The following is a 16938-nucleotide window of genomic DNA, read 5'->3' on the forward strand; positions in this document are numbered from 1 at the left end:
TGCAAGCTGGTGCAGCCACACTGGAAAACAGTATGGAGATTCCTTAAAAAACTAAAATTAGAACTACCCTATGACCCAGCAATTGCACTACTAGGCATTTATCCACAGGATACAGGTGTGCTGTTTCAAAGGGACACATGCACCCCCATGTTTATGGCAGCACTATCAACAATAGCCAAAGTATGGAAAGAGCCCAAATGTCCATCGATGGATGAATGGATAAAGAAGATATGGTATAGATATACAATGGAGTATTATTCGGCAATCAAAAAGAATGAAATCTTGCCATTTGCAACTACGTGGATGGAACTGGAGGGTATTATGCTAAGTGAAATTAGTCAGTCAGAGAAAGACAAATATCATATGACTTCACTCATATGAGGACTTTAAGAGACAAAACAGATGAACATAAGGGAAGGGAAACAAAAATAATATAAAAACAAGGAGGGGAACAAAACAGAAGAGACTCATAAATATGGAGAACAAACTGAGGGTTACTGGAGTGGTTGTGGGAGGGGGGATGGGCTAAATGGGTAAGGGGCACAAAGGAATCTACTCCTGAAATCATTGTTGCACTATCTGCTAACTAATTTGGATGTAAATTTTAAAAAATAAAAAATAAAATCAAAATAAAATAAAATAAAATAATCGAAAAAAACATGACAGTAAGAGTTCTTTCATTAATTACAGTCTTCATTTGCCTCCTTGCAGAAAACTGAGTTTAAAATTTCAGTACAGGAGCACCTGGGAAGTTTGCTTGGTTAAGCTTCTGGCTCTTTATTTTGGATTAGGTGGTGATATCACAGTTTGTGAGTTGGAGCCCTGTGTCAGCTTTGCGCGCTCTCTCTCTCCCCTCTCTCTCTGCCCTTCTCTCTCTCTCCCCACGCCCCCCCCCAAAAGAAAAATAAAATAATATAATGTCACTTCATACTTCTTTGGAAATAGGATAAATATATAAATCATAAGTCACAAGTAAGTTAATACTAATCATGAAAGTGCTTTAGAGCCATTATGTTGGAAATGACATAGTAGGCAGGCAAATATTTGTTTTAAAACTGTGAATAGGATTCTAAGGTGCCAGTGATTGAACAGACAAAGGCTGCTACACAATCTAGTACATTTCCTTAAGAGAGCCAACTTCTCCCACACATTTGAGAAATAACATACTTGAGAAACATAAAACATGATTAATTGAACTATTATAAGGATTCTCTTTTAAGAGTGAAAGAAAAAGGGAAAAAACCTCTCACTATATAAAAAGGGGAACTCCATGGTCTCCAGAAAGACACTTCTATTTTCTCTTTCCTGAAACCACCAATTAAATGTACAGTTTAACACAGACTAAAATATGGTTTTCTTTACCAAATTCAGTTTTTCTTCTTGCTTGCACATTGCTATTTGTTTAACCTGTAACAGTTCAGAGTTATATAAAACCAAAATCTTTATACAAAATAGCACTATTTATTCAATGAAGATCTACTGCGAGAATTGTGTGCGAATACCAGGATTAATAACTACTCTTCTCTTTTGAAAAGTGCAATAGGGAACGATTAAGCTTTCCAAAAGATTATACAGTACTTTTGGCAGCTGTTAAACTCCATGCTGAGGTGTTGGTAGAAACTGCTCATCTGTTATTTATCCTTTACTTGGGACTTGCAGTTAACTAATAGGCTAGCTGTATTTTTATCTATCAGAAAAAGTAGTAACAAAATGAATCAGAGAGATAAGATAGCATCAGGAGAGATTTAAATTCCCCTGGCTTTTCAGGGGATGATTTAACAAGTCCAGCAAAATCTGAGTAATTTTCCTTAAAACAGGCAGCCCCACTGATGATCACCCAAATATTTAAATTAAAAGATGCAAAAGATTCACACAATAAAGTCTGTCACATCGGAAGCTTTTTAAACAAATAAAATATAGGACTTAGGTAGTAGAAACACTGCAGCTGTTCATAATCAAAGAATTTTCTAAGGCTTAGGTTAAAGTAGACATCTTACAATTTGTGCCTGTGTGTGCATATATATGTTTGCAGGTATATCTGGCTGAGTCGGATGACAGTACAATTTTGTAAAAATCAGAGTCATGTAGGCTCAGTTAAATGTTACGATTAGTGTTTTGTTTTGTATGTAATATATATGCTAGTACAAAAAATATCTGCTGCTCAAATTTTGTGACTCAATATGAGAAATAGTTTAGATAATATCTTCAGCATTCATAATATTCATAAATTACTGGAAACACATGTCTATTAAAAAATTACAGGTTCTTTCAGAGCCATAAACTCTTAACTCTCACACCAATGGCCAGCTGGACACGGCCTTTGGTTTTGACACCCCACTTCTGGCCGATCTGGGGAGCTCGTGGTATCACCTTATTGCTGATACCAGATGCTCTCTGGCCTGTTTGCTTCCTTGCCTCCTCTCTCTTTTCTTGTGGAAAATTCACACATGCACTCTTCTCTCCATTTCTTTTATCTTTATTTTTAAATGGATCTGATTTAAGGAAAAGGAGCACGTAGCACACTAGTTTGTAAGTAAACCTTTCATAAATGCTTTTCAAAAGCACAGATAACTAAGAAACAGACTTAGAGATGGGAAAGGGAGATACAGAGTTTAGCTAGGATACCTGGAGGTAGACGTTCCAGGTGCCAATAGGAGAAGATACCTGGAGGATAGAAAGTCTAGGATGGAACCCCCAAGGGGGGTGGAGCTCAACATTTCATCCTGGATAGGCAATGGTTGAAGTTCTGGAAAGTGGATTTGCCAAGAGAGTATAAAAAGAGAGAGAATATGCTGAGAATAACTGAATGTGGGAAAAAGAAAAAGGGCATAGCCAGTATTTCTGGGGCTTAGCATTGTGACTGGAATACATACATAGTAAGTATGCCAAAGAGTGGGCATGTCTGTAGTTCAGAGAGAGAAAGAGAGAGAGAGAGAAAGGGAATGGAGATGGCAATATGGAAAATACATGAGAGAAAGGATTATGGTAGACAGCTGCTGTGCACCAAAATTTGTTGTTCTTCCTTCCATAGAATAGAATTGTTGTTGCTGGAACATGTCTGCTTAGCCCCAAATGACATTCCCAATCCTATTTGAATCTAGGTATGTGTATGTGTCTGATGAATAGCACTTCTTGGCTGAAGCTTCCAAGAAGCAGGTGTTATCTTTTCCTGCTCTCTCTTTTTCCTTCCATTTGGTAAGCACAGATGTTTCCGAGGCCTCAAGTCCTTAAATCCAGTGGAATGGTGGAGCCTCAAATTTAGGAAACTTTGTCACCAAATTACAAAGGGAAAGAAAATCACTCATTGCACAGGAATATTGGCTTCTGCTATTGCTTGAGCATGAAATATAATACTGGGTAAGCTACAGTAATATGGGTGTTTATTAGTTCCAGCAGCTAGCATTACCCTACTACTTGGATCTTTTCCTTGGAATATGCTGCAGAGATTAACACGGACTCCCGACAGATAACTCCTACACATTTTATCAATGCTTTGTCTTTGAGAGAGAGGGCAGTTAATACTGAATATCTTTCACGTTAGTTACCAGGCTCAGTACTGAATTATAGCATTCAATTCTCTCAACAGCTCTTTTAGATAAGCATAATTATCTCCATTTTTATAGGGTAAGAAACTGACTCAGAAAGACTGAATAACTTATTTGAGTTCTCAGAGCCAACTATAATATTATCAATCATAATATTCTCTAACTTTATTGAATGCCTATTATTTACTGAAAATGATATGGGCAGTATCTCATTTAAATGTCATAGTTGTAGGTATTTATTGTGGGCAGAACTGCATCCCCAACCAAAAGATATGCTCAAATCTTAACATCCAATACCTGTGCATGTGACTTTATTTGGATACAGGGTCTTTGCAGATATTATCAATCAAGTTAAGATGAGTTCACACTGGATTGAAATGGGGCCTAATCCAATGTGACTTGTGTCTTTGTAAGTAGAGGGAATAGACACAGAAACAGATCCACAGGAGAATGTCATGTGGCAATGGAGACAGAGACTGGAGTGATGTATCTATACACCAAGGAACACCAAGACCGCCAGCAACACAGAAGCTAAGAGAAAGGCACGGAACAGATTTTTCCTTAGAGGAGAGGGAGAACATTCTTCTGCTGCTAACACCTTGATTTCATTTTCAGCCTTCAGAACAGTAAGTGAATAAATATCTATTGTTTGAAGCCACGTAGTTAGTGGCAATTTGTATGACAGCCCAGAAAACTAAGACAGTGCTATTGTCTTTTTCACTCTACAGATGTGACTACTGAGGTTAACTAACTTCCCAAAGCTGTCTGGTTCCACAGTGTCTGTTTTCTTATCTAAGCAGTATACCAATATTCAACATATTTTTTAAGGGAATAAAGTCTGTGTATTTTGACCAGAAATTCTATTTCCAGAAGAAGAAATTCTTTTCTTTTAATTTTTTTTTTAATTTATTTTTGAGAGAGAGAGAGAGAGAGAGAGAGAGAGAGAGAGAGAATATGAGCTGGGCACGGGCAGAGAGAGAGGGAGACAGAATCCACCAATCAGACTCCAGTCTCTGAGCTGTCAGCACAGAGCCCAACGCGGGGCTCGAACCCGTGAACCACGAGATCATGACCTGAGCCAAAGTCAGACGCCCAACTGACTGAGCCACCCAGGCGCCCCAAAGAAATTATTTTCTAAGGGTCTGTGTGAATGTTTTCATAGTTATCAAATACTTTCTAAAATCCTAATCACCTGTGACAAAATAGTAAAGAGACTCATGTAGAACCACTTCTTGTCAAGAGCCTAAATGCCACTTGTTTGGATGGATATACACGTGTAGGACATTGAAAAAACAAACAAACAAACAAACAAACAAAAATGTTAGATGGCCATGATGGCACCAAAAATAAAAACAAAGATAATTTCCATGAATTAGTAATCCATAATCTGTCAAATATTGCTGAACAGGACAGACTCTGGACTGAAATAGCCCTGTTACATATCCCAGCTCTGCCATGGCCATTTCATTTTGAGCCTTCAGAACAGTAAGTGAATAAATATCTATTGTTTGAAGATAGATAGATAAAAACTCACCCTGAGGGAGCACTTGGGTGGCTCAGTTGGTTAAGTGTCCAAACTCTTGGTTTTGGCTCAGGTCATGATATCATGGTTTTGGCATAAGGCCTGCTTGGGATTCTCTCTCTCCCGTTCTCTCTACCTCGCCCTCACTAGCGCTGTCTCTGTCTCTCTCAAAATAAATAAATAAACCTAACAAAAAATAAAAAATAAAAATAAAAATAAAAATAAAAATAAAAGATCTCCCTGAGTATTAGATTCCTTAGTAGCAAATTAGGACAGCAATATCTTCCTCACAGGAAGCTGTACAATAAGTACAGTACACAACAACTGTATAAATTTCCACAAATAATTCCCGTCTCACCATAAACACCAAATAAGTGTTATCATTATAATTTTCAGTGTTTTTAGTTTGAACAACTCAAAATTTAATTATAGATAACATTCAATGCCAAATGTAGTTATTGACTGAACCAAGTTCTCTGAGGTGACCCTTGGAGAAGTCAGTTATGCAAAGACAGAGACAGCAGAAGAGAGATGGTTCCATTTCTTGATTGCATGTGTTTGCTGGTAAGATAGCAATTTGTCTTTGTTTATGAACAACTCAATTATGCTATATTGACCCATGGTCCAGGTCTAAAGTGGTGATTTAGGAAATCATCTGTTTTTTAAAAGATCTCAAACACTTTGAAAGGACCCAGTTCAAACAAATGATAGGATATTTTTTTTTCTCATGAAAGGATGTGTCCTAGACATAGAAAACATCTAGTTGATTTGGTTGGAATGCTTTCACAACTGAACATCTGATGGGTGGTTGGTGAAAATTACTCTTGAATATCTTTGAAGAGTGTATGGATTTCTCTATTTTGCTGCAAATAATGGGATGCTATTTCTTTAATATGAATTCAGTAAGTATTTATGGAATCGCTGTCAGTTTTTAAACTTGATTATTCTTCCCAAGGATCCTATAGAAATGATATACACCACAAAATCAGTGGTGATCTCTGAAATTCTATAATCCTGTTCTTTTTTTTACCTAACAGGTTGTTTACCCTATTACACGAAATTAGTGTGATTTTACTGCGTCTGCCTCATCTGCAGGTCAAGGATCAAGGTATTTAAGGGAAGAAATTGGAAACCCTCTCCACAAAAATTTCGGGATGATGGGGAAATGTAAATGTGTATGTACGTGTGTGAATAGCACAGTGAATTATCCTGAGATGTATAGGTGGGCTTTTGTGAACTCCTTGAAATTATCTAAAAAATATGAGATAAGTGGTGCTATTTATATCTCAGGCAATATGTGTACGTGTCTTTTATCAGAGTTTCAGGCATCTATGACCTACAAGTATTTATAAACTCCCTGACTTAGGTCATGAACTTTTATGGGTCTCTGAATCTCTTAGGAACACAAACACATTTAGAACCATCAAGTGAAAGAAGGAGATGCAAAGAGAGAGGCAAGAAAAGTAAGAACAGGAAATGTTTAGAGAAAAAAATGAAGCAGAAGGTGATGGCGGTGACACTAACAGGGAACGTGCTCAAAGTTACAGTGAAGACAAGATGGTATCTTGACTGAAGCACAGTTGAGCTGTTTCTCTATTATTGATAGAAATTTTCTGAGTGTTTACGGGGTGAATGGTCTGTTAATTCTCAAGCCTGTGTTTTGCTTTTAAATAACTTGGTTTCAAGGACAGTTTCTCATTCCTGCTAAATTTTCGAATGAAGAATGTCTTCCTGTCCCAGATGAGTACATTCAGTTACTAAGCGGCCTTAGCAAGTGTGACATTGCTACCAAATTTGTAGTTGAGAGTCTTACTTGGTTGGGTCAGGTCTGTTGATGCAGCGGTACTCTCAGGCTGCCTTGCTAAGACAGTCAGGCGCCGGTGACGTGGCACTATCCCCTGACTTGCTGAACCCCCGAGAGTGAAGGCAGCTGCAGCACTCCTTCGCTCCCTGACCAGGGCATTCTCCTGCTCCCAGCCTAAAGCTGGCCGACATATGTAGACAAAGCACTCACCTACTGTCTTCCTGAAGCCAATGGGCCTGTACAGTCAAGACATTCTCTGCTGCCTTTCTGAAGACTGCAAGCATGCCCTGCCCCCTACACTCTACAGCCGCCTTGTTAAAGCCAGTGGGTATGCACAATCCACACAGAGGATTCCCCTTGATCTCGCCTGGCCCTGGTGGCCAAAGGGGATGGTGTTCCTGAGCTCCACAGGAATGTAACAATTGGAAAGACAGTTCTTAGCAGGCCACCATTCCCAGGGCACTGCACAGACAGTAGACTGAAATACAAACCCCATCTTCCTGCGAAAGATGCCTATTTACTTAGCCTGGAGCTTCCACCTGAGGGACAGTCTTCACGTTTCCCACATATCTAAAAGCTAAAGAGGTGCTCCCAAGGAACATAAACAGGGAGACACCATTCTTATACACTGCCTTGGCCTCGTTACCACTTGACATGACCTCCCAGAAAGGAGCTGATATGCTTGTCTGGAGCCCCTATTTTTACAACTGTCATCCAGGGGACATGTCCAGATTTCTTGGTCTGGAGGCTAGCAGGGATTATGATTGCAGCCCCACAGGATTGTGTATATTCTTATACTTCAAAAGCTGCTGTCTGTGGCTCAGGCTTCCAATCAACCTGAAACTAGGTGCTCAATGAGATTCTTCCCCTTGGATCACTGGCAGGTGCTGAAACACCCTCAGTACAACAGAGGTTTATCAAGAATAAATCAAGCAGTTTAGATGACCACAAAGGTTTGAAAGACAAGCTGAGGGAAAGATTGAATGAGAAGTTTCATTACCTGCACAAGGCCACTCCTTTGAGACTGAGGGACGTAGCTGTTTTGTTACATAGAAATACATAGAAACAAACACAGAGAGTCCAGCAAAATGAGGAAATGGAGAAATATGTTCCAAAAAAAAAAAAAAAGAACAAGATAAAACCTCAGAGAAGTAATCTACCTGACAAAGAATTCAAAGTAGTGGTCATAAAGATGTTCAGCAAACTCAGGAGAAGAATGGATGAATACAGTGAGAACTTCAACAAAGAGACAATATAATAAAGTATCAAACAGAAGTCACTAGATAAAGAATGCAGTAACTGAAGTAAAAATACCATGGAAGTGCTCAACAGTACACTGGGCAGAGAAGATATGCAGATAAGTTAGTTGGAAAAAGAAACAATGCAACTCACCCAGACACAGCAAGGAAAAGAAAAAAGAATTTTAAAAAATGAAGATAATAAGTGACCTATAAGACAATAGCAAGTAAAATAAAATTCACATTGTCAGGGTTCAAGAAGCAGAAGAGAGATAAAGGGACATAAAACTTATTTGAAGAAATAATGGTTGAGAAGTCCCCTAACCCAAGGAAGGAAACAAACATTCAGGTCCAGGAAGCACAGAGTTCTAAATAAGATGAGCTCAAAGAGATTCACACCAAGACATTACAATTAAAATGTCAAAAGTTAAAGAATCTCAAAAATATCAAGAGAAAAATTATTACATACAGAGAAAACCCTCTACGGTTACAGCAGATTTCTCAGCAGAAACTTTGCAGGCTAGAAGGGAATGAAATGACAGGTTTAAACTTCTGAAAAGAGGAGTGCCTGGGTGGCTCAGCCAATTAAGCATCTGACTCTTGGTTTCTGCTCACGTCGTGATCTCATGGTTCATGAGTTCGAGCCCCACATGGGGCTCTGTGCCGACAGCACCGAGCCTGCTTGGGATTTTCTCCCTCTCTCTCTCTCTCTGCCCTTCTCCTGCTCTCTCTCTCAAAATAAATAAGTATACTTAAGAAAAAAATAACAAAAACAAAGTTCTGGAAAGAAAAACAACTACCATGACAAAAAACTTCCAAACAAGAGTACTCCACTTGGCAAGGTTATCATTCAGAATTGAAGAAGAGATAGAGTTTTTCCAGACCAATAAAAGCTAAAGAAGTTCATCCCTACTAAAAAAGCTGGAGGTACCATGCTCCATGATTTCAAACTATCCTACAAAGTTGTGGTAATCAAAACAGTTTAGTATTGTCATAAAAACCAGCACATAGGCCAACGGAACAGAAGAGAAATAAACCCATGTATATGTGGCCAATTAATTTGTGACAAAAGTCAAGAATATATATACAGAGTAGGAAAAGACAGACTTCTCAATAAATGGTGGTGGAAAAACTAGATTGCTACACATAAAAGAATTAAACTGGACCACTATCTTATATCACATACAAAAATTAACTCAAAATGGATTAAAGACTTGAAAGTAAGACCTGACACCATACAACTCTTAGGAGAAGATATAGATGAGAAGCTCCTTGATGTTGGTCTTACTGATGTTCTTTTGGGTTCTGACTCCAAAAGCTAGGGAAACAAAAGAAAAAGTTAAAAAAAATGGAACAACATCAAACTAAAAAGCTTCTGTACAGCAAAGAAAACCATCAATAAAATTAAAAAGCAATCTACTGAAAGGGAGAAGATACTGCACATCATCTATCCAATAAGGGGTTAATATCCAAAATGTATAAAAAACTCATACATCTCAATAAAAAAACAAACAAACAAAAAATGCAAAAAAGACAATGTGATTGAAAAATGGCCAGAGAATCTGACTGGACATCTTTCCAAACAAGACATACAAGTGGGCAACAGTCACATGAAACGATGCTTAACATCATTAGTCATCAGGGAGTGCCGTTCAAAGCCATAATGAAATATCACCTTACCCTTGTCAGAATGGCTAGGATCAAAACACAAGAAACAACAAGTGTTGGTGAGGATGCGGAGAAAAGGAAGTCCTCATGCACTATTGGTGAGAATGCAAACTGGTACAGCCACTGTGGAAAACAGTATGGAGTTTCCTCAAATGTATGGAGTGATCTAGCAGTTCTACTTCTGTGTATTTATTCACAGAAAATGAAAACACTGATTCCACAAAATATATGCACCCCTATAGTCATTGTAGCATTAGTTACAATAGGCAAGATATGGAAGCAACCTAAGGTGTCCATCAATGGTTGAATGGATAAAGAAGGTGTGGTGGATCTCCACAGTGGAATATTACTCACCTATAAAAAAAGAAGTAAGTATTTCCATTTGTGACAACATGAATGAACCTGATGGTTTATGCTAAGTAAAATAAGTCACATAGAAAAACAAAAAGGACATGATTTCATTGATATGCAGAATCCAAAAAACAAACCAACAAATGAAACCAAACCACACCCAGGCCATAGATACACAGAACAGATTGGTGGTTGCCTGAGGGAAAGGGGATGCGGTGGCAATGGAGGAAGGGTATCAACTGAAGTACAAGCTTCCAATTATAAAGTAAGTCATCCAATTATAAAGTAAGTCATTATAAAGTAAGGATGTAGTGTGCAGCATGGAGAAAAAGTCAATAATACTGTATTAATTTTGTAAGGTAACTGATCTAGACTCACAGTGGTGATCATTTCACAATATACACAAATGTCCAATCACTATGTTGTGCACCTGAAATTAACATAATATTGTAGGTCAAGTATAACTCAAATAAAATGGTAAAATATCTTGCCCTCATGGAGTTTACCTCACAAGGAAAGTTTCAAAAATACTAAAATATTAGCCTGGAAAATGGATATAGTAAAAATGGGTAACTTGTAGTTTTCACAGAAATTGTTTAAAAATAAGACCCCTAAGCAGGTCATGTAGGTCTCTTGTGTGCAGATATTAAATAATATTGAAGGCATATCTTACTTTTACTGTTATGAGTACTGTTTGGTATACTAATCAGTTGTAGTGTACATAATTATACTCTTCGTGTAAATGCACAAATCTACTATGAGTTTACAAAACCTTGGGTCTAAAAGTGTAGGAACAATATGCTTTGTTTTAATATCTTCGAGAATAAAATTTTAGACAAATAGCACTCTCCCTTTTATACCAAGAATAAAATCAATTTTTAGAAATATAACTGCTATTGACACTAGGTCATAAGGTTATAAACCATTGTTTTAAAGGTATTTTTTCAGTAAAGGTACGACAAAAAAGGGCACACATATGGTAGTTAAACTACATTTAGAATGGTTTGGTGTTAAAAGAGAAATTTCTATCTAAGTTGGATTGTTGTTTAATAGAGCATTCTTGGAGATTAAATTTTTTTAAAGAAAGAAATACGACATTCTTGCATATTTAAAAGACTTGATGTAGAAGCAAAATTTTGTACCAGGGATTCATTATCTTCCTATTTTTGTGCATCTTCTTGCAAGGATCACTTTTTAGGAGGTAATTTACCCTGATTCTAAGTAGTCCTGAATTCCATTTTGCCTGATATTATACTCTATATCTCATTAGAAATTCTTTTACTTTTTCACTAAAAAAAATTTCTAATATTTTTGACTCCTCTCCATGAATCTGATAATGTCTGTCTGAAACAAAACGTATTACGCATGTGACACAGAACAAATAGAAATCAAGCCAGTTTATGCCTCCTGATGATAAGTATCGCTTTCTCTACAACCTTTATCCTAACAAATGTGTAACAATATGATCATGACCATGCTTCCTTCTCTTTGATTTCTTTATTCTTGCAGATTTTACATCTTACTGAGTGAAAAAATAAATGCCAGTTTCTTTTCAAATACAGCTAAAAACTGTTAAATTTATTCTCTTGTCTAAGTCATGCATCAATAGCAAAAGACGTGTATAACTTCCTTTGAGACCGTTTGTCAAATTTTACGTAGAAAACAGAATCAGTGTTCTTTCACATAACTCATTTCATAAATAACCCTTCTTAGTAATTTTGCCTTTTTGATAAATTTAAACCTCTCATACATAGAATAGGCAGTGGACTCCATTTATTATTGGAATCTAAGTCGGTAGTTCCCCCACTCTTGGATTTTATAATCTGGTAAAATTAAAAAAGAATTGGAGCACATAACAAGGTGGCCAAGTATTTCTCTAATTCACTACAAATGTAAGGAAAAGCAACCGTCTTTCTTTATCCTCAACATTTCATAAAAGAATGTTAATATAAGGGCAAACTCTTAGAAAAAAGGCTATTATTTTAAATGAGTAAATTCAGCTTTATGAAACTTTGTTACACTGTTTCATCTTTCTCATTTTGTTGTGGACAGTATAAACTTCCAGCAAGCATTGCTCTGCAGGCCAGAGTTTAGAAACATTATCATGCAAATTGGCTCAATTAGAAAATACATGGGTTGAATTAAGTGATCTCTAAAGTCCTTTCCAGCCCTAACATAGTCTAAGTTTCTGATTGTTACTGCATTTTTTGTACTGTAAATTACTCTGCTAGTTGGGAGTGGTTATTGTGTTGGTGATATTGTATTCAAACTCTATCATAAAAGGAAAGAATTCCAATACATGACTGCAATTTTTAAGCATAAGATGTATCCTATACACTTATTAGATAGGCAATGGCTGTGATAGGGCAGGACTTCATACAGGCAGACCACTGAGTGCTAAGATTTCTGCCCAAGTGTATTTTGTGCTAATTGAAATGTCCTAGAGTGAAAGCTGCCTCAGATTAATTATTTTGGTCACAAGGATATTATTCTGTACAGGGACAATTCAGTTAGTCCTGCTGAGTAATGGTGTGTACTGTATTCTTGAGGATGCACGTAGGAGCTGACTATGGCTAACTACGTATATTAATATTATACATTGACCCCCAAACCCACTAAGTACCATGCAAGTGTGCATCCTACTATGCAGTCATGCATCTCTTTCTTTTTCATCTTTTTTTCTACGCATTTTAAAGCAGCTATGGATCCAGAAAAGGCATCTATTTTCCTAGAAGATAGACTGGCCACCATTCAATTATTTTTCAAATCCATCTTCAATATTTGCTTTTATAGAGGGTTCCTTTGAACTAAACTCAACCTCTGAAAGTAATCAGACTTTACCCAGCATGGCAAGAAATCAAACTTAACATCTCAGTAGTGTGTTGTCTTATCTCTCTGTTTAATTGAATGCATCTTTTTCCTTGCCACTATAAGTTCAGTGGTTAGGGGGTAAGTTTATAACTGTGATGCAAATGAGTGTATAAATATAGTAGCGTGTGTGTGTGTGTGTGTGCGCGCGCGTGCGTGCGCTCATGTATCAATGTTAGTATGTTGGCTGGAGTCCTAAAATAGCAAGAGAGAGACAGTACAGGTTAACTGTGGTAGGAAGCTTTGGTTGGCAATATCATATCATGAAAGAAAGCTTAGAAGACATCAAAACCACATTGCTGTGACTTACTATACATGCTGTATAGTCACGTTTCATGGTGACTAGTTTAGGTTCCATATTCAATTTAAGGACTGGCAATGGGCTTAAAGTAATGGGTGCTCAGCCAGAATACTCAAAATTATCTAATGTCTAGGAAAGTTGGAACAATTTAACTGGCATTAGCATCATAATTAAGTTGTGGAATGAAGAGAGGTGATTCTAATATATTAAATATTCAATAAAGTAATAGTGAATGATTTTAAAGGGAGAAAGAATCACTTAAAAATAAAGAGATCCATTGCTTTATCAACTTTTGCCCACGTCTGTTCTTGAGGGAAAGAGGTGGATTACCATAATCAGCATATCATTTACAAATAATTCTATACGATTCCATGATAGGTTTTAATTCCTTCTAATGATAGTGGAGAAAGCTTTGTTCTGGGACTTCACAAGATATTAAAAGGAAAACCATACAGCCTAAAGAATCCCCCACTGACTGAGGACTGGAAAGCTATGTAAATTGCCTGGCTTTAGGGAAGAAGTTAGTCAGCAGACGTCATGTCACAGAAAAGACGAAAGTGATTCTTTCACCGAAGGTTGTGAAATCAATATGTCAACTGAATTCTAAATGTAATCTGCCATGCTTGATCAACTGGCAAGCTTGTGCATTTATGTGCCAGGAGCTGACTTTGTCAGCTGCTCAGGTGTTCTGCTGCCCGTACCTCTCGATCCTCCCCATCTTGGAACAGCTACCCTGGTAGTGGTAGACTCAGCAATGGCTGCATTTAAATGCTTTTGGTTATTGAACCTTGGTGACTGTTTAAGTTGGAGGAGTCTGTTTACCGGCCACCTGATAGGGTCCAAGTTGCAGTGAGAGAAGAAAAACTCAGAAGCAATCTCAAAGTATTAAAATAACTGGGACATCCAAATAGAAATAAAAATACCAATACGATCTGAACTTATGCCTTTGTACTATGGAATATAAAGCCATTATGCCAATATAACTAAAAGTTGTACATTATCTAGTTTGCAGTTAGCTATTCCAAATTATGCAAGATTATCAACAAATGTCTTGGCAGAAGAATTTAATTTAATGTCCTATTTATATATCTTGGGGAAGCTATATATTCTTTATTATAATGTCTTTGAAACGTTAAGGTGGCACGTTATGGCTAAATACTCCTATGATATTTTTTTTATGTTTTAAAAAGTAAAGTCTTATAGACTAATACAGGATAACACATTTGAGAGCAAAATAGTATTTTAATGTAATAGCTAAAATATCAGGTAACATTGAACAATGACTACTTTTGATCTTGTACCGAAAGTGCTGCCAGAGGTGGTCCTTGCACTCACCTTGTTCTTGAACTGACCTGGAGAATGAACATGCAAACTAATAATTTTCATAATGTGTGCCAAGGGCCAAACAGAATCCATCAACTGCTGTGGGGCCATTGAGGAATGCTTGACAAGGGTGCTATTTGAGTAAATCTTAAAGGGTAACTGGGATTGTTTTTTTCAGTTGGAAATGAGATGCTTTTCAGGAACACTAGTAAAGCTTGGAGACGTGCTCATCAAGACCATTCAGCGGGACAAGGGCTATGATCTTCAAGCCTTTCTATGTATGAGGATTACCCATGAAACTTGTCAAAAGGCTGATTTCCTCTCCTCTGCTCTCTGAATCTAGGTGAGGCTTAGGAGTTTGAATTTTAAGAAGTGTCCATATTGAATCCCAGGTAGTTAGTTTTTTTGTGTATATATTTGTGTGTTTGCATATGTATGTATTTGTGTGTGTGTGTGTGTGTATTCTTGTGTGTGTGTGTTTAGTATGTGTGCGTGTGTTTGTATGTGTATGTGTATGTGTGTGCATGTGTTTGTGTGTGTATGTGTGTGTAGGCAAAGGAAGAAGGGGGTGTAGAGATGGTGTGGATGGAAGGGGCTGTAGGAAGTAGTTTGAGTGCAGCCTTAAATGCCTATCTGAGGAGTTTGGTTTGCGAAGCAATGCAGTTATTACAAAGGTGTTGACTTCAAAAGCCCAAATAAAAGGAAATCAGTAAAAGAGATATGGGTTTTCATCCAATTTGTGTGTTAAGAGCTGCAAGCAAAGAGAAACATGTTCTTTGATCTAAACAAAGAATAGCAGTTCGTGCAGCAGTCTCTTCAAAGCCATAGTTGAAATGTTCTTATGGAACCAGGACCTGTAGGTGAAGGTATGAATAAGTGAGGGCAAGCAGTAGTATTAAGAAATGGAGAAGGAAGGAGGCTGCATCAGAAATCTCTCAAATTGCTTGTTTAGTAAATCATTCCACCACATATATTGGGGACATACTCTGTGCCAGTCACCGAGCTAGGCTCTGTAGATGTAGAAATGTAAGATTTATTCTTTCTCTTGAGGAGCTCACATTTCCACAAGGCCATAGAAAAATAGACAATGACAACACAGTGTGATAAGTACTATAAGCAGTTAGGCATGTGAGCTGAGGGAATACAAGAAGATGCACCTAGCCCAGGAGGAAAACTGAACTCCTAAATTGAGTATTTAAGCATAAACAAAAGTTCTCAGGTAAAGGAGAATAGGGAAAGGCTTCCCAAGCAAAGAAAACAGCCTTGTAAGAAGTCAAAATGGCCTCCTCACTGTAGGTTGGTTTAGTTAGTTGCATGATATGTTGTGAAATGGCCTCAGATAAATGGAAAGTTATAACAACTTATTCTTATTGAGGTCTTACTATGTGCTAGACACTGTGTTGTCTCAGGTTTTGACAAAGAAATCAAAGCCCAATGAGGTTAATAAACTTGCTCAAGGCCATGAAACTGATAAATTGTGGAGCCTGGCTTTATAGCCCATGACCTTAGAGACCATCTGATATTGCCTTTATGCACCATACATAAAGGGTCTTGTGTGTCATATTAAGAAGGTTTGACATTCTCCTGAAGACAGTTAGGAGTTGTTAGATGACATATTCAGATTTGCAGTTTTTAAAGACCACTTCACCATAGCAAGGGTAGGTTGATAGGAGGGGATCAAAATTAGGCCCTGGGTCTAATTAGAGGTGGTTGCTATAATTCCAGAGATAAATGCTGAGGTTTTAGACTAAGAGAGACCCTCAGTGTGGTAGGCAGCCCCTATGATGATGGTCCCTGATGATTCTGCTTTCTGGTATTCAATGTCTTCGCCCAATCGCTTCTCTTGAGTGTAGGCTTGACTTACTGACTTGCTTCTAATGAATAGAATACGGTGGATGAAGTAGGATGTCACTCTCAATATGAGGTTATAAAAAAACTGTGGCTTCATTCCTACAAGTGCTCTGTCAGTCTCTCTTGGATTGCTGCTCTGGAAGAAGCCAGCTGCCATGGTGTGAGGCAGTCCTGTTGGGAGGCCATGTGAGTGAAGTCAGGAGAGGATCTTCTGAGGTCAGTCATTAGCCTTGGGAGTGAGCTTGGAAGAGGATCCCACCCTAGTCCAAGCCTGGAGATGACTGTGTGCATGCTGTCACCTTCTTGCAGCCTTGTGAAGGCCCTGAGCAGAGCCACCTAGCTAAACCTCTCTTTGATTCCTGACCCACAGAAACTGAGATAATAAATGCTGCTTGTTTTCAGTCACGAAGATTTTGTAATTTATTTCTCAGTAGCAGCTAACTAAAACATCAGGAGTCATCACATAT

The 16938-nt window shown here is 37.7% G+C and overlaps 1 protein-coding gene across 1 annotated transcript in view; it reads right to left on the reverse strand.

Moving 5' to 3' along the window:
- The window catches only part of KCNH7 (potassium voltage-gated channel subfamily H member 7), a 95139-nt gene extending 78511 nt beyond the window's left edge, over window positions 1-16628 (reverse strand). Inside the window, exons 1-5 of the mRNA XM_032594110.1 lie at window positions 16379-16628; window positions 8579-8629; window positions 6881-7051; window positions 2296-2492; window positions 1363-1407 (exon numbers count right to left, since the gene is read on the reverse strand). Of these exons, the coding sequence (XP_032450001.1) occupies window positions 1363-1407; window positions 2296-2492; window positions 6881-7051; window positions 8579-8629; window positions 16379-16628 (714 nt within the window). The remainder of the gene's footprint in view (window positions 1-1362; window positions 1408-2295; window positions 2493-6880; window positions 7052-8578; window positions 8630-16378) is intronic.
- Between the last annotated feature and the right edge of the window lie 310 nt (window positions 16629-16938).

The sequence above is a fragment of the Lynx canadensis genome, chromosome C1 (genome assembly GCF_007474595.2).
Source record: "Lynx canadensis isolate LIC74 chromosome C1, mLynCan4.pri.v2, whole genome shotgun sequence".
Taxonomy (NCBI): domain Eukaryota; kingdom Metazoa; phylum Chordata; class Mammalia; order Carnivora; family Felidae; genus Lynx; species Lynx canadensis.